Consider the following 25,534-nt stretch of genomic DNA (forward strand, 5'->3'; position numbering starts at 1 on the left):
CCTGATGAGGAGAGAGGATTTGAACAGGGATCTGCCATCTCAGATGAGTGCCCTTATCACTAGGCTTTACTGTCACACTAACTTTCTCTCTGATCCAATTAATTAAAGTGGAAGAACTTAGATAGGAGAGAATGACAAGACCCACATGAGAATATTTCATGGAAGAGTACTGAAGTGTCCCTGACATCTAGGAGACTGTCCTCTTTGCAAATAATAAATATCACCACTAACTTATTCTTCCTTTCTCCTCCCAGGGTGGCATTCATTAGAGCCAAACAATCCTCTGTTTGCTCCCAGCCCACTGCTGAATAAATTGGTAGAGGAGAGGAAGATGGGTAAGAAGACGGGTGAAGGATTTTACAAATACAAATGAACTCCAGCATATGAGGGGTTGTCAAGCCATCTATATAAGCATGTGCCATGCAGCATTTCTCCTACTACACTAGGAATGCTGCTTGACCAAGCCTTTCCTAGAATGTCTCAGGTGGTTCTGTGCATTTTGATTGCAATCTGTCTCTGAAGTGATTGTTTACACCAGTTAACAATTTCTGGGCTGAGGGCCGATTTGGTAGATTAATTTTTCTTGTAATTCTGAAAGCTTTACACACATGGTGCCTTTGTGCAGATGTTGATCTTTCAGGCACAAGACATTTTCTTGCAGACAAAAATGAAAACAGCATTCATGTATTTGAACAGTTTATTATATTAACAAAATAACTCACGCACATTTTAGTGAAAATAAAATTGTCAACAACTCTGTATTGAATCCACTGGTTTTGAATTGGTGTACTTGGTTCTAATCCACCGGGTGGCAGTCTGTTTGCATCCTGGCAAATGTAGAGGCAGAAATGCAATGTCTGGTTTTGTTTTGACATTTTTTTTTAAATTATGCTAATCTATAGAACATAGTAATAGCTGGATTACAATATAATAGTACCTTAAACAGATTATTTTTATAGATTCTGTATTTTTAAAAATTTAATCTTGAAATGATTTATACTGTCATTTGTGGCTGACTCCTCAGGAAAAAAGCTGCTTAATACTGTGTTTTAAAGCAGTAATAATTATTTCAATTGGGGTAACACTTAAAGGCTCAAATCATGGATCAGGGCCCCATTGTGCTAGCCGCTGTACAAATATATAACAGAGATTGTCCAGCCCTGAAGAATTTACCATCTTAAGTACATGGATTTATTTTAACCAGCTAGAATAAAAAGCTTGTAAACATTTTTATAAATGTTGGGGAGTCCTTTAAGCTAGCTTTTTTACTGGAACTTCTTCAAAAACTACATTTATTTTTGTAGTGTCACTCTCCTTGTACCAGGCTGCTGTAGCTGAGCTCTTTAAGATCAGGTCCCATCTGTGTAAATGTATAGGCAGGACACTCTTTGTAATGGGTCCTTGGTTTTGGAATTTTCTTTTCCCTGGGCTTGTGAGGGAGTTTTGTTAATATTTCATGCCTGGTTCAAAGCCCCCATTTTCTCAGGCTATTGTGGAAGAAATGGGTGGAGGGTTGGGGTGTTCATTTCTTTGGTAGCCCTTTTCTATTATTTAGTTTGTGATACTTTATAGGATGGGTGTCTATAACATAAATCGGAAGAAATATGAGGACAGTTCTTCCATCCAAAGATCCTGCAGAGCTTTGCAAACTCTTATTGTTCAGATAGAGAAACTGAGGCACAGAGCAGTTAAGTGACTTGCCCAAGGTCACACAGGAAGTGTGTGTGTCAGAGGCAGGAAGAGAAATCATTAACTTCAGTGAGACCAGGATTTCAGCCCACATCTGATTCCCAGTCCTGTGCCTTCAAAGAACAATGTCACATTAAAGAAATCTTACTGTCAACAAAAATTGTTGGTACTGATCACAACTTAGCTTGTTAAAACTGAATGAATTTTTAAATTTTAGTTAACTTTTCATGATCGGTGGTCTTCACTTTTTGAAATTCTTCCAGCGTGGACACAGAAATAGAGGAAATCAGTTTCACGTTAAGGTTCTCAATGTTTGAATTGTGAATCTTGTGTTTTGTGGAAGCTTTTTTGTTTTAAACACAAAATCAATATTTGGGGCCAAATTTGAGTTGATAGTCTTCCCTTTAATCATAAAATCATCTTTCATTTAATTTGAAGGATTGATGTTTAAAGTCCTGCATGAGCTATTTCATCATAAACTTAAATATAATCAATCATCAGTAAATGTGATATTTTGGGAAAACAAACTTTCCCTTATGCAATGTTTTCTTTTCAAGAGCTCTAACAGATACACTTTGTATGCGTGTGTACGTATATATAAAATATATACCCAAAATCTGCAAGTGGCATTTGGAGGTTCAGCTTGCTATTCCTGAAAAGTTTTCCCTCCAAAACGAATGGGACGTTTGGAGGTGCTTACTCTGAGGGAGTGGTGTTTGTGTCCGTCAGGAGTGCTTGGCGTGCCAGACAAAGCAACATAGGTAAGAGATACCAGGTCAACATTTCAAACCTGAGTGCCTAAAGTTAGCCCCATAAATCCATGTCAAGGCACAGAAATATAGAGTATGCATAAGTCCCATTGAAGATACACTTTTGAAAACCAGTCTACTTTTGTTGATGCATCTTAATATGGATTTAAGGGGCTAACTTTAGACACCCAGGTTTGAGAACATGGGCCAACAGCCATCTTAAAAAATAGCTTATTTTTGATTTGGCTTACTGTTCTCAGAAATGCATAAAACTTGTTGTAAGTAACTTGTGTTCAAGAGATTATGATGAAACAAATCTGAAGTGATAACAGCTACAAAAAGTCATTGTGCTACAGTTCAAATGTCCCTTTGCCAGAGAGGATTATGCAGTAGTCAGAGTCAATTTAAGATTCACATTAGGGCAGTGATAATGAACGAGGGATCATAACCCTAAAGGAAGGATTTCTTTTAATGACAAAATGGGATTCAAAGCAAGCTTGAAATGCAAATAGTAAATGGAAAATTATAGAAGAACTTTTTCCACCATTTTCTGGCAAAAACTTGTTTAAAGACACCTTTGGGAAATTAGCTTAAAATGATGCCTAATGAAATTCAACAAAGGAAACACCTGTTTGCACCTCCCCTTCCATCACTAACGATTGTCCAAGGATTCTGCTCCTTGACCTCAAGGTGTTGAAAAGAGGATGTGGTATCCTGGCCCTGCTAACTACTTACGCTCTTTCTGATAAAGTAAAGGAAAGCAAATTGTGAAAAACTGGGGAATAGGGAAGAACAAAATGTTTGTTGTTGTTTTTCCTTCTCTACTTGCTTTTAAACCCTTTGTCTTCCTTGTCCTTTTTCTCAGCAGGAGCATTCACTGCATTTCCCTCGAAGCTTTGAGATGTGTGCATGGCACAGATCTGGGGGGGCAGCTTGACAGTCAACAGCTGAGGTGTCCGACATAAGCCCAGATACTGCAGCTGGAAAGATGGCTCAGAACTTAGCATCTGGGTCATCTGGCTGCCAAACATGTTCCCTCTATGGTCATTCTAGCTGCTGACTCTGTTGGGGAGAGCACAGGAGCACAGCCTATTTCACAAATGTAGTTTTAACTAGAACCTTAATGGGGCTGTCCTAGTCGGAATGCTTTGTACTGCTCCGTGTCGAGAGGGAGTGAGGTGTAAAATGCAAGCCATGGCACTTAGTGTGACAGGGATGCTAAGAAGGATCAAGCCTTGTGCAAAGGTTGTAGATCGGCTGCCTGTTGGTAGAGGAAACACTCCCTATGTTGTATCAGCACCAAAAGATATATTCCTTCTAATCTCTCAATTTGGCTCATAATTACAGTTGCCCAGTAGATGAATGCAAGCATATTTTGGTTGTAATGTTTGTACTTACAGGTGTCAGTCTGATTCTCTAGCATGTTACTGTGTGGGATGGGTGCACTACTCTTTGCACGATGGCGCCTCCTGGCAGTTCTGGGGATTAGCTCTGCCAGGCTGACACACCTTCTAGTAGTTACACTCTGCCACTCTCTCGCTCCAGGAACTGCAGAGTCCTCTTTGTGACTCAGCCCTTGGGCCAGGTCACTATGTGGTTTCCCCTTCCAGGGATGTGTATCAAAGTCCCTGCTCATCAGCAGTCTCAGGCAGTGCACCCATTTGCTGCCCCAGGTGCCAGTCCCTCAGTGGCTGGTTGGGGAACCCGAGCCTACTCTGGGTTCTGGCTCAGGGACCCTCTAAACAGTAGCTAAGGTAGGCTCCCTCCTGTGCCATGCTGCCTTTCCCTGAGCCTCTCCCTTACCTCTTGGCCCTCCCCGCTGCTCTGGATTTGCCAGCTTCTCAGCTCCCTCCTTTCAGGGAGCTTTTTGTCTCTATATACCCACTTCCTCCCAAGGACTGACTGCAAACTTACCTCCCTGCAGTTTGCTGTCTTTCTATAAGCTCTGCCTGTTCCCACACAGGTGAGCTTCCCTTAATTAGAGCTTTCCACCCATACTTAGTTCTCCCAGATTGCAACCCAATTGACTGATTGGGGCCACTTGGCCCAATTCAGCTCTTGCAGGCCCAGTGTGGAGTGTACACCCCATCACACTGTGGTAGATATTTTCCTCCCTAGATAGTGAGGACAGTAGCTAGATATGGATATTTAATTGAATCTAGGATGGGCCTATATGTAGTTGTTTTTTAAATGGTGTGGATGACATTTGAGAACACATTGTCCTGGGCACCACCTTTTTCCATCGGCAATCACAGAACATCTCTGCAGTAGCTGTAGCAGTGGTTTAGATGAAAAAACAATATTGCAAAAACAATTACATGTATTGTAGGTGGTTTTAGATGCACTTTTGGCTTCAGAATCTCTGTTGTATTTTGTATGCCAGGAGGAAAGTTTGATGGTGGGGCCAAATAAAGCTACTTGAAAAAGGTAACCCTTTTATCCCTTAGACTGATTGCCCCTTGTGTCTCTCCCAAAAAGTGTTTGACCTAGTGGTTTTGGAGCTAAAATGCAAATGTCGTTTTAAACTAGATTTTTGTTTTTTAAAATGTCAGAGAATTGTGACACAAATGGGGCTACTGCAATAGTTAGGGCAGGGGCCCTTAACTTGTGAGACACAACCAGGTGTCAGGGACTCAGTACCACAAGCCCCAAGCATTCAACAATCATGAGTCTGGCCTCAAAAAATCATGATGTTGGCTTGAAAATCATGAGGTGATTTATTTTTTTTTTAAATGATAAATGCTCGTTTCATTAATGTGGTTTCTGAGCCTTTAGTGTGCACTCTGGTCACATTTTCAAGCTTTTCTCTAAAACCATCAAGCTGGAAACTTACTCTCTTTTTAAATGAATGCTGAGATTCTCAGGTAATTGCCTGCGTCCAGGAGCTTTAAGAAAATTTCCTGTATCATGAGAGCTGGCAGTGTGGGGTTGCAACTACTCTGCCCTTCCCATATTGCTAATATGGGTAGATCCCAGCTAGATGGGAGAGGGGCCTCTGGGGAGTCTTGTTATGGAAAGTGGTAAGAACAACTAGTCTAAGACAAAGCCTTTTTACCTGTGTTCCTCTCCTTTAGGATGTGTGTTGTGGTAGTAGCAGATTCCACCATTCCTTTAAAAAAAAAAGGTGTGGGGGTGGGGAATTGACCACAGTTAGAAATCTCTGTACTATTTGTGCTGTTGCTCTTTGAAGGGCATCTGCTAGCTTTTATACGATGAATTATTCCCATTCTTGCAGGAGAACTAAACTGCAATTACAATCTTTTAAATGCAGTCTTCCTACTCTCTTGGATACTTGGAGTATCAAGGAGCTAGGATTTTTTTTCTGTCTCATTTAGACTAGTGCTCTTCAAACAAGTGTTCATTTTGATGTATTCCTGATGCTGATTTCAAATGTTTAAAACCCTCAGCTAAAAAAATATCAGCCCATAATTGTCAGATAACATAACATGCTTTTTCCATTCTCAGAACTGGAAAAAGCCACTTGCCAGTAGCATGTTAGAAACTGTCCCTGCAAAGATGAAGGGGAGTTGTATCTTGCACTGTACTTCAGGAGACTGCATATACACCATACATTCCTATTGGTGCATGTGGAGGTCCCTGTGTTGATCTGGGTCAGGAAATCTACATAAGGGCCTGGCAGTGAACCAGTGCAGAGCAATGGGATTGCTGCTATTTATGTTAATTCACCATCCAGTTGTGTTTCTGTAGAGCAGCTCTGTGCTTGTGTTATAGTTGTGTGTGTTTTTGTCCCATTCCTACCCCTTTGTGTTAGTTTCTAGTTTTAGTCAGTTTTTGCATTAAATTCTAGTGCAAGTACTTTGGGGCAAGGGACAGAGACTTCCTGTGTGTTTGTACATGGTCTAGTGCAAATGGGACTCCACTCCTGCCTGTGGCCTGTAGGTGCTCCTGATGGATAAGTAACTTAATAGTAAAGTGCTATTCCAGGTGGCTAACTCATGTATTTCTTCTGCATGTGGTGATGTTTATAATAAAAATGAAGCAGGAAGTCAGGTTTGGTTTTCAGCCTTGGTTCAGATGCTGCAGGTTGGGTAGAGTGCAGGAGGATATTTAAATACAGGGCAGCAGCTTAGCAGGCACTAAGGGCTAAATCCACAAAGGGACTTGGGTGTTGCAATGCTGAGGGCCCTGCTGCCCAGTTAGACATGCAGGATCCCCATGCATGGTGTGGGAAGATTTGAGGCCTAAGAGGGATTCTCAGAAGTCCGCAAGATGAGTGGAGTGTTTCCTGAGAAAGGCAGAAGAGGGTTTAGGTCCCATCCCTCAAAGATAGTTGAGTGCCTAATTTTTGGGCTGAAGGGAGGCACCTGTTGCTGCTCCGGATTTGCAGCTGTGAACCCTCTTCTGGAGTTAGGCACCTATGACAGGTCAGTCCTTTCCTGAGAAAAATGAGAGAGAGATTTGGCTATAATGGAGTGGGAGTCACAGTCCAGTGGTTAGATCACTCACCTGGGATGTGGAAGACATTTTTTCAAATCCCTGCTCTGCCTGACTGGAAACTTGGCTCTCCCATAATCATGGTGAGTGCACTGAGCACCAGGCTTTTGGTTTTTCTGGTGCAGATATACACATATTACACTGTCTTCCTGATCTGATCACCCTGGCTCTCTTGGGTGGGTTATCTGTGCTCTCTGAGCATGGCCCTTGCATCAGGTCTGGCAGGCTAGATAAGCAAGAGAATGCCTAGTATAAGAATCCCACTGGGCCTTAGGTGACTTTTGAGCATGCCTTCTGGCACAAACATAGGTGCCAAGGGCATTTAATTGCCTTCAGGGTTAGGTGGCAGCTAAGCAGATTGAGGATCTCAGTCGTACCTAAATGTTGGACTTATGGCTTGATCCATAAAGGGACTCAGGTGCCTAAGTAACTGCGCATATCCTGACTGCGGTGTTGGCTGTTCCACACAATTGGATTTTTCCTATTCTGGTCTCTGATACTATTTTGTTGGTGCATTTCTCTGCTGCCTAGTAACAGCCTGAGCTATTCTGGTCCTACATTTCTGCCAGCAATCACTTCTAGGGTGGTTTTCCATAAGTGGACAAACCCTTATAGTAGACACACCATTCAAAAGAATGCAAAACGTTTGTCACTGGTAACCTAACCTCCCACTGGGGGCCTTAGCTCCAGCATTGAAAGGTTTGCAGATTTTCACCAGCAAGCAGCTCTCTGCTGAGTTGTGGGAAAAAGGTTGGAAGGCTGCTTTCATGAAGGTTGGTCTACAATACACAGCTGGTACATGTATATGGGGAATTAACACCAACTAAAACCCCCCTTTATGCTTTGTCCCTGTAAGTTAGCATAATTGATTTAGTAAACATGTATACAGTACAGCAGAAACTTGCTCAACTGTGCATACAATTAAAATGGATTTTTGAGTCTGCACTGACCAGTGAGATTTGGCTGCTGTGATGAAGGCAGGGGTGGTAGAGGTAACACAATGCTCCCCTTAAGAGCATCATGTCCACTAGCCCTTCTTCCTCTTGACATGCAACAGCACGCTTTCAATCGAGCATGTCCACATCTAGTCTGTAAACTTCATCAAGCCATTGTACAGCTACGGTCTGTTCTGGCACCTGCTCTCTTGATTCTTCTGGGAGGTAGGTTCAAGTACCTCATCCAAAGCGGGCAGAGTGAAGATTTGAACCCTGCTCTCCCACATCCCCGGTGAGTGCTCTAACTATAGGGCTGATGGTAATAAATAAAAATAAAACCACCCTGCAGCTAACCATCAACTCCATATTAGTGAGAAAGGGCTGAGCAGGAGATAGGTAGCTCCCCCTCAGCCTGCTGGGTTCTTTGGATTCCATGGAGAAGGAAGGTGCCTAGCTGTTGCAAGAGTGAGCCAGAGTCCCCCTTGGTGGCTAAAGTCTTTTCAAAACTGGCCCTAAGGCTGAGATTTTTCAAATGTGCCTAAAAGATTTATCTGGGAGCCTAATCTTAGATAAGCAAGAAGAGTTTTCAAGAAGTTCCCCACCAACAGCTATTGGGAAAGCGCAGGTCTCCCTTAGATATCTCAGTGCATAAAGGAAAATGGAACAGAATTCCCTCTTAATGTTTTCTTTGCTGGCCTGCTCAGACACACTCTAGGAACAAATAAATGCCTACTGATGCAGCTAGTCAGTCACTTCAGCCAGTAGCAGTAACAGCAGGGCCCTTAGGGCAGAAAGAATACTGAACTGCCACTGGATTTGTTTGTTTGTTTGTTCAGCCAAATGGTTACTAGATTTTAATATAAATTGTGTACTGTCAGGGTATTCAGGAGTTGAAAACCAAAGCTAGTGTTTGGATGTTAAATATTTCATAGGTGTAAATGTTGCCTAAACACCGTCTCTCGTGAAATGAATTAAATGAAACATTCCACCAAGTGAACCTTGAGTCGGATCGCTTCAGAACAACAGCTATCAATGTGGAGTTTGAAGTGAGTCCTGTGACAAGCTTCTGCTAGTTTGCTCAAGAATTGGAGGTTTATTAAGAGAGATTGATTGTACCAAGTGATTGTTTCTTTGGTATTAGACAGATGTTTCCGAGGGTGGTAGGTTTCCCTGGAGAGAGAGAGACTAGTGTGTGGATGCTCTTATTTTAGAATAACTAACTAAGCTTGGCGTTTGAGTAAATTACACCAATCTACTCTTTCCCCAACAGTTAACCCCTTACCAGATCTTCTCTAAACCCTTGCACATGTTAAGTGCAAAAGGGTGTAAACAGAGGCAAGGGAAGGCTGTGGGGGGCTGGTCTGTAGTGTACATACTGTTATATGGCTTAAGCTCCCAAAAGCAAAAACACAGGGTTGCTACTACCAAGATGCCTGACAAAACTACTAACTGCTCCCCAGTGAAAGGGTGTTAGCCCTAGTATCCCTAAATATACCTTGCATACAGGAAGTGGAAGTCCTAATATTATAATAAGCAGTAGTAGATATGGATTGAATATTTCACATGCACTAATTTGTACCTTATTCCATAAAACAGCGGTTCTCAACCAGAGCCAGTGTTAAACTCACTGGGGCTGAAGCCAAAGCCTGAGCAATTTAACTTTGTGGGGAGCCTTGGCAAATGCACTGCTTGCCCTTAATGCCAGCCCTGGCTTTTATAAGCAGAAAACCAGTTGTGGCACATGTGGGCTGTGGAGTTTTTATAGCATTTTGGGGGGCCTCAGAATGAAAAAGGTTGAGAACCCCTGCCCTAAGAGACCCAGACTGCTGCTTAAGTTACTACTCACTGAGTTGTCACCACTGGGAGCTGTCTCACTTCCAAACCACAAAAAAGAATCATTCTACCCCGCCAACTGTCAGCATAAAGCAGAGTTGAAGGTCCCTCGCAGCTGGGTGACTAATGCATTGCATGTCATCCGTTTGTTTCTATAATCTCATGGGGGTAGCAATAGCTGTGTGATAGATTACATGTATCATGCAGCTTTGCCTGTTTTACCCAGTCTGCCCTCTAATCCATCCCCCTGTGACTTACTCTAGTATGACCATTACCACATCATCTCAGTTCCTCTCAAAATCCCTGAGCTTGGGACCTGGTGAGGAACTGAAACAAGTTAAATGATCTGCCCAAGTTGAAATTCAAACAAATTATTTTTTTCACTTTAAGCCCTTTCTTAAAATTTACTTTCCAGAGATGTTGCTTCTCTTTTCCCAAATAGCATTTGGTGAGAGGCATTAGATCAAATATAGTCTCCCCATCCTGTAAGTGTGACCTTGTATTTAGCTATATTAACACAGTTTTCAGTTTGAGGCTGAAATCTTGTAGGGTAGCACACTGTTAAAAGCACAGGCAGAGTTCAAACTACGGTGTAAGTCCTCATGGATGTAAACAGAAGCAGAGGAAGTTCTACTGAGGTCCGTTAGGTATTTGTTCTTGACCTAGTGCTATTGTCAGTGATCTGAAAGAAAAAATTCATTGTTGGTAAAGTTTGCAGATCACAAAAATTAGTGTAGTGATAAAGACAAGTCAGTTCTATATAGAACTATCACCTGGTAAACTGGGCTCACTTGAACAGCATTATTTAATGTAGTTAAATGCAAGGTAACACAGGATGGGGAACTATTTGGGAGAGTGGTGACTCGGGAAAGGATGGAGTGAGGTCATGGTGGTTCACCAGCTGCACATAAAGCAATGCTGTGGCTAAGAGAGCAAATGCAAGCCTTGGATGTATAAACAGAGGAACAGTGAAAAGAAGTTGGGAGGTATTACCATTGTTATGGGATTTGTGAGATTACTGAAATATTGTGGACAAATTGGAAAAGGTTCAATAAATATCTACAAGAATGATTCAAGGTCTGGAAAACCTGCCTTACTGTGCAATAGTAAAGCAACTCAATATTTTTATCTTAAAAAAGAAAGTTAAGAGGGGCCTTGATCATGGTCAGTAAGTACCTAGGTGGGGAGATAGATGCCTCTTTAATTTAGAAAAGACATGAGCTGAAGGTAGTCATTCCGATTTAAGGAACACTTAATAGCGATGGTATTTAATCATTGGAGCAACTTACCTTGAAGTGTGAGCTCTTTCTAAAAGATATGCTTTTGATGCAGGAACTATTGGATGAGGTACTATCACCTTTTATGAAGGTGGTCAGACTAGAGATGATTGTAGTGGTCCCTTCTGATCTTAAAATCTGTGAATGTCTGATAACACCAATAAATACTACACCCCTGCATTTTTCAGAATACAGAAGAGCTGATGCTGTTTCCAGAAACCCTTCTGTGTGCATTTCTTCCATCAGTGAAGTCAACCTCATGTTGTCCATGGCAATGTGTATTCACGGAAGTACCAACTTTCAGGAAAATAGTTCAGAGATAATACAAAAGAAGCTCACCATACCAGCCAGGGCCCGCAACCTCCAATTGGATCCAGCCCCACGGACATCAATAAGATTCATATTTAGGCACTAGCCTCTGACTACATGAACTCAGTTGGCAGGTTCAGGACCCTTGCTTGTAGGTAAGTTTTTTGGACACAACAGTAAGAATGGAATATGTGCCTCTAACTTGCAAGGCTAACACTGACCATTCAGTACCTCTCAGTAGGAAACTGAGAAAAAGAATGAGGGCCCTTTAGGTCAGATATCTGAGGAAGAGCCAGCCCCACCTCTTCCTCATTCCCAGGATGAGATTATGAGGACAGGTGGTTTCAGGTGCATTAAAAAAAAAATCCTATTTTTTCCCAAGACCCTTAGAAATGCAGGTGGGTGAGTAAAAGAATCATGTTACCCATAAAAGGGATGTTGAGCTGAAGATCTGTAAGCCCCAAAATATGGATTCAGCTAGAACAATCCTAAGAATTCTGCAGTCCTTTTAAACTAGAGATGGCTCATGCTAGATCATGTAATCACTCTTAACCAGACAAGTGATGTTTTATTACAAAGCTTTTATTAAAAAAACAAATGCTCAGCACATTAACTCAAACTGGAATGACAAAAAAAATACAGTTGACAGTATTTTTGGCAAAGGCTGTGCCTTACTATTTTAAAAATGGGTACATCGATGCTCATTTCAGTAACTGGCATAAAATCCCACTAACAGGCTAACAAACAGATACAAATACAGAACAAGTGAAGTAAATTCAAGTGCTCGGCTTTTTGTTTTTACAAGGAGGAGGGAAAGGGGTGAGAACTCACTGCAGTTGAATTTACTGGATGTATTGCTTATGTTTATAGAGTGTAAATGAAACAGGAGTGACATGTCTACTGACCAGCTGACTGTGATGTTACATTTATTTAGTTCTCTAGGACACTCTATTACATAGACTGAGAGGCCACTATTTGTTACAAATAGTTTAACAAAAAGCCACATTTTCCATACAGGTTTTTTCCTCTGGCAGAAAAAAAAACCCTTTAAAAAAATCAGATACTTGAAGCTTATTTAAAAGCTCACAGCTAGTAAAATATACACCAGTGACATTAGAAACTAAAAAGTTAAAATATAAAAGCATTCAAGTTTCTTAAAGCTAAAACAAAATTGATCCTTTTGCACCATTAAATAAAAAAAGGGTGAGCGTCTTCCTCAACCAGATGAATTCCATTCTTCAATGTGCTATACGGGGGTAGCTGTTAGTCTACATTATTCAGTTGTCTGAAGCAGGCAGAGACAGCTGACCTACCTGTTGCCGACTCAGTATGGAGAGAGAGAGGCTTAGGAGTGCAAGGAGAAGATGAAAGATGTTCTGCTGACCTGGGAGTTCTGAAATGCTCATTTGTTCCTTTTTATAAATCAGGGTTGGGGTCCTGTGGTAGTGAAGGGTTTTGGCAGTGATTGTCTTTATGATTCAGTGTCTTTAGCAGTGACATCATGGTGAATTCGACCTCCTAGAAAGACCCTGGGGGTGGTCTGTACAGATGAAGGACACACCTGGGGTTTTAACAAGCTTCCATCTCCAGAAGGGGTCCCGGCGTCGCTGCCTTTACTTTGCATGTTGAGAAAGTACTTCTTTTCCCACCTACAGAGGGAGAGGAGAAAGTGTCAACCAAAACTAATTTCCTTGAAGCAATCTTCAAGGAGCCCTCTGAACAAATACACCTTAACCTGTCTTCCTCTGGGGAAGCCTATGATGATGGTCACAGTAATCTCATGGACTAGCTGCACTAGGGGAGTGCTTTGGGAATAACCTGAGTTTCTAGCAGTGCTTTGGCTCCTGTTGGAAGCCAAGTAGAATGTTCAGAGCTCGTTTTATATGTTTACCAGATTATTTTGAGTTATTAACATTTAAGGTCCCCATAGCTCTAGAATGTGAAAGTCAAAAAGTGTTAGGTGATGTCTAACACTGTGCACCTTACAACAGCGTGGCTGTATCACCAGAAGAGAGCGCTCCCGGTAACAAAATAAACCACCTCTACCAAGGGGCAGTAGCTTCCTCCATGGGAGCGCAGCTCCTGCCAGTGAAGTGCTGTCCACACCAGTGCTTTCCATCAAAACTTGTCATGGGGTGAGGTGTGTGGGGGGGGTGTTTTCACACCCCTGAGCAACGAAAGTGCCAGCGTAGACCTAGCTTTAGAGAAGTAATTCCCTTTTGTGAGGGGCTTTATTTCCTTGCAACAATTGACCTAGAAGTTTGTTAGAGAATTAGACAGCCTCACATCTCATTATGACAATAGTAGGCATCTATTAGAACTCCAGCTTGGTTGGTGCCTCACTCCCTACTCTCTTTAGGCTATGTCTACACTACACAACTTTTAGCAACATGGCTGTGTTGCCACAGCTGTGCCACTACACAGGGTAGTGGCTGTTCAGTGGCTCTCCTGCTGACAATGCGCTGTTCACACTAGCACTTGCTGCGAAACTATTTTTGTCTTTTGGGATGGGGGGTAGGGGAGGGGTTAACACCTCTGACTGACAAAAGTTTTGTCATTCAGTTGCCTGTGTAGACATAGCCTTAGAAACAAAGAAACTGTCTTTTACTTAAGCAACTAGGGGGAAGGCCAGATGGGAGGCTGCTTAGCAGTGTCCTCTAACCCCTGCCATAGTGTGGAACAGAGAACAAGTTGTCCTATCAGCTAGGGGATGGCTTGTAGGTCAGAGACCACAGGGCTCAATTATCTGACAGAGTTTGTAAGGATGTTAGGAATAGCTAATATTGTGGCATGCAGAAGGTCAGCAGTGCAAGCCTTAAGTACTGCTCATTCCCTGTCCAGAGATAAACAATTCTGATAGTTAGCCAGGTTGAGGTAATACAGAGACCTATAAAGACTAAGAGCTACCCCTTTCAAACAGAGACCTATGTAACTGCTGATTCAACAGTCACCCATGCCCTCCTGACCCAGACAGCAGGATTATAAAATAGCTCCTCCCAGTGCTTGTCTAGTGAGTCATGCCACAGTGCTAGATGGTGAATCAGGTATTTTCAGCATAAAGATCAATCTTCAATGGTGATCTCAGTGTTGCTGTTATGCCATCAACATCTACTTGAACTGTAACCCTTCAAGTACTGCACAACTGCCAGTGACTTATAATTTCCAGTAATTTTAAAAGCTCTTCTAATGAGAAAGTTTATCAGGCACAGACTTCATAGATAATCCAAAGATTTCTTCAGCTGTCCATGAGAAGAGGTGATATCTTATTTGACAAACTTCTCATGGAGAGAGAAAGAAGCTTTGGAGTTTACACAGAGCTGCTCTATGGGGTCTGGGAAAAGGTACTCAGTGTCTCTGCTAAATAAAAGGTGAAACACATGGTTTAGCATAAGCAGTTAACTGGCCACTTCACCTTCTGTGGTCTCTTAACATCTCCAGTCATTTGGGGTTGGGGGTAGGGGGGGAGGAATTACAAACACTAAGGAAAAGGTGGTAGTGATTTAACAAATGAGATAGTATAGCACTGTGGATGAGGTAAGCCAAGAGATGGTAAACCCTTTTCAAGCAAACAAATGGGTTAAGTGTACACATTATTCCAAGGGTCAGGAATGCTGTTAGTTTATTATAATATATGTCAAATCAGACATCAGGTTAGAGAATCATATTGCTGAATGGCTCTATCATGTCATCAGAGCTGTAACTAAAGCCTACTAAACTTAGGGTGCAAATATTTATCCGATGTGCCAGACTGGAAAATGCAAAGTACATTCCTACCAGCAGTTTAAATTGAAGTCTCATTATAGAAGGTGTTTGTACAGTACATCTTGGCTATTGGTTAGACAGTGATTAACTTATTACTTTAACTCAGCAATTACACAAGCTAAAGCTCTCTAGGGACCAAATCCAAACACACACTGAAATCAAGACGTTTCTTTACGCAGGATCAGGTCCTAAATCCCAACCAGTAAGTTAAATTATCAAAATAGAGTCCACTAAGAACCATTATTTTGATGGAAGAGAAAAGGTGAAGGCTGACAAACATGGAATAAACAAGGCTGCTTCAGAAAAGCAGAACTGCACTAGAATGAAAATGCAAATCCTGCTGCTAAATCCATTCAGATCTGTAATTTGAGGGAGAGCTGACACATTCTGTATCACCCTCCTCCCTGCTTAGCTAAATAAGGGAAATTTTCCACTTGGTGCTGTGCTTCCTAGCCACAAAAACAGCATGTAAAGCTGTTGTGCCCTTTGCAAAGAAACAGCTGTTTCAACGGACGCAGTCTGTATTGACTAATTCAGTTCCTATTTCCTTGGAAAACCATCCCAAGCCCCAACTAAAAAAAGCCTCTTCAGTTTCCTGCCTTTTTTTTTTTTTTTTTTTAAGTAGCACATTGCTCCATAACATATGGGGATCAAAGAGTTATGAAGGGCTCTACCTTTCCAAGGAGCACGAAAGAGGCCAAGCAAACAGCAGAGGAACACTGGTGAGAGCACCCTGCAGATTTATATTTACTTTGTGCCTTTTCATCCCAGGTTTTCAAAGGTTTGGTCCAGGTTGCTCTTCCTGGGAAGGTTTTCCTCTCAGTCTTACATGAAAACATTCAGCTTCCTGTTGAGGAATGGCCTTGAGGCGCCAGGCCAGTAGTTCACAGCAGTCTGATACAAGTGCTGGGATTCAGAACTACTCCCCATTAGCAGCCACCAATGTCTACTTCACTGAAGGAAATGAAATGCTCTTCTGTTGAGATGATTCCCTACCTCCTCCCCCTTCCCTTCCCAGCAAGCCGTCTTTGAAGTCATAAGGTTAAAATAATGACCACAGCCTTGCTCTGGCCTTACATTTTTAAACTGGGACCTTTACTTTCTGAATCAAAGTACAATCGTAGCAATTTCTGGCTCACATTTTCATAACCTCTCCTCATTCCTTTTTCCCCACCAGTAAAAGGAGGCTGCTTACGTGATTCCAATTGTACAAGAGGGTGTTAAAAAGGAGGCCTAAAGTTATTGTTTCCAGGGTAATACTACAGAAAATTACACAGTAGTTACCCTGAAAATGAGGACTAGGATATGGTTTTCCATAGCTGCCTGTTTTAAAAAGTCTGCTGCAGTTTCCACGGTATGCATCTGATGAAGTGAGCTGTAGCTCACGAAAGCTCATGCTCAAATAAATTGGTTAGTCTCTAAGGTGCTACAAGTACTCCTTTTCTTTTTATGGATTTGAAAGTAACTTCTAATGCTGATAGACCAAACAGTACCTTTAAAAAAAACCTGAACAACTATGGAGTTGCCTCAAAGATATAAAACAGGTCAAATCAGGATTCTTTTCAAGAAACCACAGGCATGTGCTAAGGAGACTGAAGACTTCCCACATCTGAGACTTCACTGGGGGGCTGCAGCTGAAGTCTGTCCAAGCCAGGCATGCCCCAGCAAAGCCCAATCCACAAGTGAAGTCGGCGCAATCAAAGACTGCAATTACAGTTCCCTGGCTGTGGTTAGGCTTCAAAGAAAGTGCTGCAAGTCACATTTTACATATGTGAAGTCTTGAGCCTGAGCCACAGCCTGCCATTTGCACTGTACATCAGACTGCAGAAAACATACACACCCCTCTCTGTCTTTGGAATAAGTAACTTCAATGGAAATAAACTCAAACATAAAAAGCTCTTAGATTTTGATAAAGCTGAACTTCAGCAACTAGCAACCCCAGACTTATGATTCACAACTGGCTGTTGGTGAAAAAACAAATGATTTTTGCTTTCCAAAAAAAGAGTGACCAAAGTTTTGCACCTTTTTCCTCCCTACTCCTTGCAATGAAATGGAATGAATCCTAGTCCCTCGAGGCCTTATCAGCTTCATCTCACAGAACATTACAAAATAAAGTTACTCATCTTCATGATTTAAACAAAGTTTAGGGAGGATGATGGGGATTACAGAGATTCATCCAATTCAGACCAGTTATTGGAAGTGGGGTGTGTAAATAGCCTTACAAGAAGTGGTGGATAAAACGGAGAACTACTAGCCCTCCGGAAAAAGGCTATTTGAGAACAAATGTGCTTTAAAATGGGCTGTATTTGCCTGGTTTTTCCAGAGCACTTTGGTGTGGGGCAGTGGAAGGAAGGGTAGGGGAGAGGGTGGGGGATGGGGAGGATTTCAATTACAAAACCTGCTTTTTATTAGTGTGTTTTGAATGACATGTCAAACTATTCCTGAGCAAAACTAATTAGAAATCCAAATATGTTATTTTCTTTTGGAGTTTGCAGAACTACGGCTAAAGGCCCAACTTATTGCTACTGTTTCTCAATATTAAAGACACAAGTAAATAGAAGAAAAAAAAAAGCCACTAGTACATTCTTAGACTGAAGCATTTAAAGTCTCTCTCTCTCACACACACACACACAGAGGCCTTGTCTACCCAGGAAATTTTTAGTTTCTTCATCTATGCTAGCACCAGTTCAGCTCCATTGCTGGTAGTTACAGTGGGATTACTAGCGTGATGCTGATGCAGCAGCATCTGCTGCTGTTTTATATGACATGAGTCAAACCTACTGACTTAATGACCTAATGACAGGGCTTAAAGTGCCAGTGGCTACCTAAAGCCCTAGGGCTCCCTCCCACTGGTGTAGAGTAGAACCAGCAGCAGATTTTGTTAAAGGCATTCTAGAGAGCTTGAAGATGACCCTCAAACTATCACTGTTACAGTGTTTGAAGGGATGATACTGGAAACTCTGGACCTGTTCTTTCCATTTCAGACAAGGAACTGTGTAGTTTATAGTAAAAACATCAGGTTACCTCTAGGCAGCCAAGACTCCAGCAGCTTCTTTGAGAGAAGAATGATCAGTATATTAAGACCTGCAAGGGAGGAAAAATGGGTTTGTGCCTTTTTTGCTTCTTTATGATGTATAATGAACATTTGAAGGAATAAACCTTTCAGAAGAGGTGGGGGGGTTGCTTTATTTTACACATTAGAAATTCAGTTCATGTCTACACTATTGCTGCTGAAAGATTTGGTCTGATAGAACAAAGAGTATAATATCACAAGTATCAAGGAAGTAAAACCTGCACAATTGAGAGGAGATGGAAATTTAGTCAAGGTTTCAAATTTTGTAACTCACAACACTAACTCAAGCACCTGACAGTGTCAGGAGGAAAGATTCCCTTCAATTCTCTTATGTTCCAAGAAAGTAGCTTGCAATAACAGGGAAAACTGGATATTCTTGATACTTTAAAAGTAAATCAAGTAAAAATTTCTTCAGATAAAAAAGAAGCAAAAAATGGCAAAAACTTTTTTCCTTGTAAATCATATTTAAGCTATACATATTTTTTCCACTGCATGCATCCGATGAAGTGAGCTGTAGCTCACGAAAGCTTATGCTCAAATGAATTTGTTAGTCTCTAAGGTGCCACAAGGACTCCTTTTCTTTTTGTGGATACAGACTAACACAGCTGCTACTCTGTAACCTGTCATTTAAACTATAGCAAGTACAGTTTTTGGTTAGACTTTTAACACTGATTTGAAGAACCAACCTCAAAATTCAGCCTATGCTCATGAATGAGTTAATTCAGAAATAATTTTATATTGGAACAAAAATCTCTCCGTTACAGCCATCTGTTTTTACATAGCTCCATTAACTCCCTCTTTCCCAAGTCCAAAGTTTCCAGTGCAAGTAGCAATGCAAAGAACTCACTATCCCAGCACCATGGATTCCAAAGGCTCAATCATCATTTCCTAACAACCACCAACTGCTACAAACAAAAACCTTATCTCTGTTGTGATCTCAAGTGGAGTAGGTACATAAGGCAAATAGCAATAAACATTTGTCTCCAATTCTAACAACCAATTCCAACAACTCAAGAGGGGATAAATTTGCAAGAAAAAAACATATCACAACAATTTTAACAAAAAGCTTTCATCAACTTTCAAGTGAGTGCAAATTTTTCCACAATGGAACCTGGAGCTATTTTTGCACTAAAATTCTACCTTCTGACCTTTGAATATACTGAGGGAGGCTGTGCTTTCCAAAAGCATATGCTGGGAATCAGTGTCAAGAATTCTAATTCCACCTAAATGAGAGCAGATTTCATAAACATTATCCCTATTTTTATAATGAGGAAGCAGACTCAGAAAAAGTAAATGGACCTGCTCACATAATAGCACAGACGAATCTACATCAGCAGATCCATGCAGGGGAAGAGGTTGTCCTGTCCTTCCTCATCCAGGCCAGGACTAGCAGCTAGGAGCCCCCTCGCTGGGGTGCTCCCAGCAGCACAGGGGAGATCAGACCCACCTCCAGAAACCTCCCCTGACTTCAGGAAGCTGCATGGCTGCTGCTGTCAAAGCTCAACTCTGAAGGTAGTGCAGAAGTGAGGGTGGCAATCCCGTCACACACACACACACCCCTCCCCTTGTCACAACAGCTTTGCAACCCGCCGACTTCTTTTTGTATCGGGACTCTCACAGTTACAACATTGTGAGCTTTCAGATGTAAACATCTGAAAATGACTAATTTTAAAGCCCTCTGGCCATGAAATTGATCAAAATGGACCATGAATTTGGTAGGGCCCTACCTATATGTATAGCTGTGGAAGCCTTAACCCTGCACACCTTCAGATTTTTGCTCATGGGTCAAAGACTTTAAACTGGGGAGAGGATCAAAGATTAAATAAATAGACTGGTCTGGGGGGGCATTGAGAGCTAGTTGTTTAAGTACCAGATCAGGCTCAGGAGACTGGCTCAGTTAACAATTGGCAGAAGTCACTTTGCCAAGTCAAAACCTCTGAGCCTAGGTTGCTTATCTGTAAGATGGTTGTTTTAATGTTTACTTTACTACATAATGTTAGAGTGTTTCCTAAGTGCAAAGTACTATAAAATGCCAGCCAGTGGTAGAGGGGAAATAAAACTCAGGACTAGAGCTGGTCAGAGAAACATCAATGGAACCATATTCTGTTGGAATATGCAGTTCCATTGAAACTGAAATGCTTCATGATTTGCTTCATTTTGCCAAAATTTCATTTCAGGAGGGAAAAAAAATTCTGAAGGTCAAAACAGGATGTTTTGAACATTTTTAGGACAAAATATTTTGATTTTGAAACTACTTATAACTTTTGTAAAGGAGAATTCTGAACTTTTCAGGTTTCCTTCTCATTTGAAATTAATCTAGATTTTGAAATCTTAAAATATGTTGTGAAACGATTTCCATCCTCTACACAAGGTTCTACTCAGAACTTCAGTTGCCTGTCTGGTGCTAAATTCACTAAACCATGCGATTTCGAGCAAGTGTGGAGGTGGACTATCAGCAGCCTCCCCTCCTTCCCAAAGGTCAAAATTAGAGCAAAAGTTTCCCATTCCCCCCTCTTTCCAATAACACCTTAAAAGTTTTTGTTTGTTTTAATATTGTCTATGGAGGGGATGATTATAACATTTCAAGATCTTGTAAAACAACCCCTGCCTCACAGAAATTTCCTTTGAAATAGGGTTTTGTTTTATTAATTAAAAATGTTGGTTCTAATTAGTCAACACTGATTTACTTACTTTTTGGACTTCATAAGTTTGGAGTATGAAAAGGGACAAGTCAGTTTCACTTGTGTATAGCTCATCTGATTTCACTTTCTAGCTCTTGTAGCAGAGTATGTGGGTTGCAAATATTGCAAGTTGGGATTTCAATACCAATCAACATAATAGTTTAAATCCATGGAATCACTTTGACCTTAAATTTATAAAAAAAAAGTTAGAAAATGTATATGTTCACCCTAGATTCACCTGCCACTGGTCCCTTAAAAATCAAAAGCAACAAACCACACACTATGCCCTAGGTAACAGATGGAGACATGGCACAAAAACTTAATAGGGTTATTCTGTTATCTTTTGGCATTTGTAGTAGATAAGTAGAAGAATTCTCTATTCCTCATCTCTCCCAACAGGTGTCACCGTATTCTCTACGTGTAACCTGAATAGGACAATTTTTTTTTTGAAAAACATTTTTTGTTTTTTGAACACCTGAAAGGAGGAGACTTCTTCCTTCTTGTTTGTCTTTCACCTTAGAAATGTCACTATCAAATCTGATCTCCCCTTGGTTTTCTGGCAGACCTGCTGTATACGTTAAGTCCATATGTGCTTTTACACATTCTTTGAAGCTTCAACAAAAGATACCTATTTCCAAAATGTTAGTCCCTGATATTAACACCTGTTTCAACAAAAACATTTTAAATAGCTTGACAAATTATCTTCTGCTCAGCGGCCTGGTTCTCACTCAACACATGTTATCATCATTACCCTAGTTCTCCAGCCAACAGAGAGCTTCCAGGGTAAACAAGACCTAAATTTCTCATGTGATAACAGATTTTTTTAAAAATGTAAATAAGCTTTATACATCATAAAGCATCAGAGGAGACCACGCACTTTGCTGGTCACTTAAGACTTAGAATTAGATTCACTGTTGTAGTCATATTGCCATTTTTAAGGGAAAGTGGCGGGGTAATTATTTTCACCATTATAGTTTAGGGTATTGATAAGCCATACTAGAGTGAACACCTCTCTCTTGCTTCTCTGCCAGGGTCACAATGTTTACACCTCAAAAATATTTTTGCTGCCAGCCACCTTGCCTGTATCCAAACACACTTTACTAGAACACCACTGTGAGCCACAAAGGAAATTTATAAGCATTAAAGTAAAGTAAATAACCACCCCCCACAACTCCTGACACATTAACACATCCAGGGTCACATTTTTTATGTTCTCCACACCTACAGGATCTCTACTTACTGAACTCTCCAATCTGTCACTGGATTGCTTTTATTTTTTGCTCATCTAACAGCAATTTAAAGAGCTTTACCATACAAGCGATAAGATGTGTACTTCATCTTTATGTTTCTACATGACATCGGCCAGGAAACTATCTGACCAAGTTCTTTTCCATGTATTATATTATTTATGGAAGCAGGTTTGATCTAGTTTACATTATTCGTGTCATCGTCTCACTCATTTCCACTACTATTTAGAAATAAATTTTCTTGTTTTGGATTCATTAGTTACCCACTATTCAAAATGTCATCCCCTTTTTTAATAGCATTTTGCTCCAATATTCCTGATACTTAAATGTAAAATAATTCATCTTCCACTTAAGCTTCACACACACACACAAAATCAAAATAAGCCTCTTTAATGTTTTGATTGTAAATAAAAATTATTCAGGTTTTGTCCTCATGTTTGAGAGTGCTGCTGAACTAAATGCTAGTCCTACCAAATTGTTGAAAGCTGCAAATAAAGATATTTAATTCTCCCAGCTTTATTCCTAATTATTTTATCACTCCTTAACTAGTGGAGAACTTGACAAATGGCAGGGTGCAAATCATTAAGTGATATGCCAGTCGCAGTTCTTGTACATGTCAAGTTAAATATTTCCACATTTCAGTGTAACAATCTAGAGTAGGTTTTTTGTAAATTTGTTTTTTAGTTGCACCTTTCCAGCAATTTAGTAGTTATTCTCAGTTCATAATGAGAAAAAGCAGCTTTTTTGATTCTGTTAAAATAAAAATTCAATAAAGGAATCTGAAATCTCCATTTTCCGTACAGAAGTTGCTGCCATTTATGGGTTTGCGAAGGATGCTTGCATTCAGAGTATACAAGCTGTCTCACCTGCCCGCTCAAGAAAGATGTTTTCATTATCAATTCATTGATCTGAAGCCACCCTCTCCACCAAAAATGCAACTTTTACCATTGGTAAGTTGTAACCTTAAGATTTATTCTAGAAAAAGCATTTTCCCAACAAATAGGCAATATCTGTTTAAAACCATCACCACAAAAATACATTTGGAGACCATTCTGTAACGCTTTCAAATCTGCCATATGCATTTGAGGATCACAGAGTAGTTTCCAAACACTGGAATGCCAGGCACTGAGCTCAGCATTGCAGCATGCCATTTTCAAACAACTTTATTAAGCTTAGTCAGAATCCAGTCTCCGAGTCTCATGCAGCAGACAGATCAGCATGAAGCAGGGTTTCAAATGAAAACTAACTTTAAATCACCAACAGTGGAGCTGTAACAAGTTTACTGGTATTCACACGTGGAGAGGTGAGCAACTCGTAAAGCAATTAGTTCTCATTAAATGATGGATGAGCAAAAAGTTTGAGGCCCTGGCTTAACTTGGATACACTCAAACACGTGTGGGCACACCTTTCCATATACCTTAACTCAGTGGCTCTCAACCTTTCCACACTACTTTCTCTTCCCCTTTCAGAAATCTGATCGGTCTTCAAATTCAAAGCTTCAGCAAAACTAGTTGCTTACAAATCAGACACAAAAATACAAAAAGGTGCCACAGCACACTATTACTGAAAAATTGCTGACTCATTTTTACCATAACTATAAATCAATTGTAATATAAATATTGCACTTACATTTGAGAGTATCATATATAGAGCCGTATAAACAAGTCTTATATGAAATTTCAGTTAGTATTGACTTTGCTAGTGCTTTTTATGTAGCCTGTTGTAAAACTAGGCGAATATCTAGATGAGTTGATATACCCCTGACTGAGAACCACTGCCTTAACCCATCTCTCTTTGAATGTATCTTCTGCATCTTTCTTTTTCTAACCCCTCCCCCGTCTCATCCTTCTTTCAACTACACTCCCCTTAGTACAGAAGTCTCAGGCTTATCTCCCCTGCTTAGACCTAAGGATTCTCTCTTTTTGCTCCCTCTCCCAACTATCCTCAGAGCCCTGACCGCTTGCCCTCTGACCTCGAATGGACTCCCTACATTTGTAGAGATGGTGCGTGGTGTGCCAATTTAGCACTTTCTGCTTCCCTGAGATCTTCAGTTCTCAGACCCTTTAGTGAATCTCATTTTAAGGGCACTCCCAAATGCATCATCATCACTCACCCCCAGGGAAGTCCCAGAGACAGATTTCACAAATGTCTGGCCAGGACAGACTGCAACAGCCCTATTGTGGGCTTTGTAGTACATTAAGGAAACTGATGCCTATTGTAGGCAAACTATACCTGGGTTTGGAAAAGACACCTATCCTAGCCTTCAAAGTAAACGTTGTCCAATCTTAAGTTTGGTGGACTTATGTTTTCTGAATCAATCTGCCCATTTGTATTTCTCACTGGAACACATTTGCACTGCCCTTATAATCACACACAGAATCACTGTATCAACAAGCGTCATCCAAAAAAAGCTATCTGCACAGAACAAACAAGACAGCTCAGCTCCAATGGAGAAAAAGATGCCTACCATTCTCAAATTCCATGTTACAAACTGCTTGAGGATAGAGAGACAGATATTATAATACTTCCCACGCCAGGTAGGGAAAAAACACAAACACTTGCAACACATTCATCCATTTCTATTTCAGCTTGTAAGAACATTCTCTTTGTTATCTACAGAGTTCACAAAAATATTCCAAACACAAATAATTCACTTGAGGCAGAGCATCTGTTCTGAGAATCAAAGCAATCCAAGAAAAAATGAAAAATGTCCCAATAGTCAAGAGGTTTAACTGTTTTATCTAGAATGGAATCTATTGAAGTTTGATAAGTCCTACACGTTAACAGATTTTAACCACTTAAGTATTTTGCCCATCTACAAGAATTCAGAAAGGGTTTAAATTTGGACTGTGATGATAGTAAGTCAAAAGATCAGTTTTATCATAACTCTAAAGCCCAAGATTAAACCATGTACATGACATCTTTATTAAATTCGTCGAGGAGATAAAAGTTGAGCCAAGGAGGATATTTAGTCACATACTGAAGTATAATGGTTTGTATCTCCCAATTTTAATACTTGGGCCACCATTGTTCTCTTATTGAGCAAATGATTCCATGAAAACAACAAGAACCATCCTACCTGGTATACCTGCATAATAAAAGTAGACAAGTTCCACATGACCTACATGCGTATAATCCACAAAAAATGACCCTTCCTAAGTATTTTCAATTTCAATACAATTGACAATATTTACTAGAGGCTCCTTTTTCTGTTTTATCATTAGGGATATGATCTTTGCTGTTTAGGCATCAATCTGTTCCTGCTTCTTGTTCCTCATGAGCTTTTCACTATATAAATCACCTCTACAAATAATAGTGAGGTCTCAGAGAAGAGGATTTCAGGTGAATAAGCAACAGGACTTGCTTGCAGAGGAGTTTCTAACAAAGAATGAGCCTGTTTTTATGCATGGTACAGAGCGTGCGTTTTAGCACAGTACTCAATAAAACTTGTATTTAGAGACTGCTAGGAAGGAGCTGCTGAGTCTAATACTTAAGGCATTCACTTTTACTTCTGAGAAATCTGA

The 25,534-nt window shown here is 40.6% G+C and overlaps 2 protein-coding genes across 10 annotated transcripts in view; one reads left to right on the plus strand and one right to left on the minus strand.

The window, feature by feature from the left end:
* Nucleotides 1-759, plus strand: part of HADH (hydroxyacyl-CoA dehydrogenase) — a 34,973-nt gene extending 34,214 nt beyond the window's left edge. The window contains exon 8 of the mRNA XM_048846687.2: nucleotides 255-759. Coding sequence (XP_048702644.1) covers nucleotides 255-373 — 119 coding nt within the window. The 3' untranslated portion in view covers nucleotides 374-759. The remainder of the gene's footprint in view (nucleotides 1-254) is intronic.
* Nucleotides 760-11,811: 11,052 nt separating this feature from the next.
* Nucleotides 11,812-25,534, minus strand: part of LEF1 (lymphoid enhancer binding factor 1) — a 98,670-nt gene continuing 84,947 nt past the window's right edge. For 4 of the 9 annotated variants that reach the window (XM_048846681.2, XM_048846679.2, XM_075127568.1 and 1 more), the window contains 2 exons: nucleotides 18,034-18,093; nucleotides 11,812-12,896 (listed from right to left, as the gene is read on the minus strand). In XM_048846681.2, the coding sequence (XP_048702638.1) occupies nucleotides 12,817-12,896; nucleotides 18,034-18,093 (140 nt within the window). In that variant the 3' untranslated portion in view covers nucleotides 11,812-12,816. Of the gene's footprint in view, nucleotides 12,897-18,033; nucleotides 18,094-25,534 lie in introns of those variants that run through there. The other 5 variants (XM_048846683.2, XM_048846684.2, XM_048846680.2 and 2 more) reach the window with 2 other exon arrangements.

The sequence above is a fragment of the Caretta caretta genome, chromosome 4 (assembly GCF_965140235.1).
Source record: "Caretta caretta isolate rCarCar2 chromosome 4, rCarCar1.hap1, whole genome shotgun sequence".
NCBI lineage: Eukaryota > Metazoa > Chordata > Testudines > Cheloniidae > Caretta > Caretta caretta.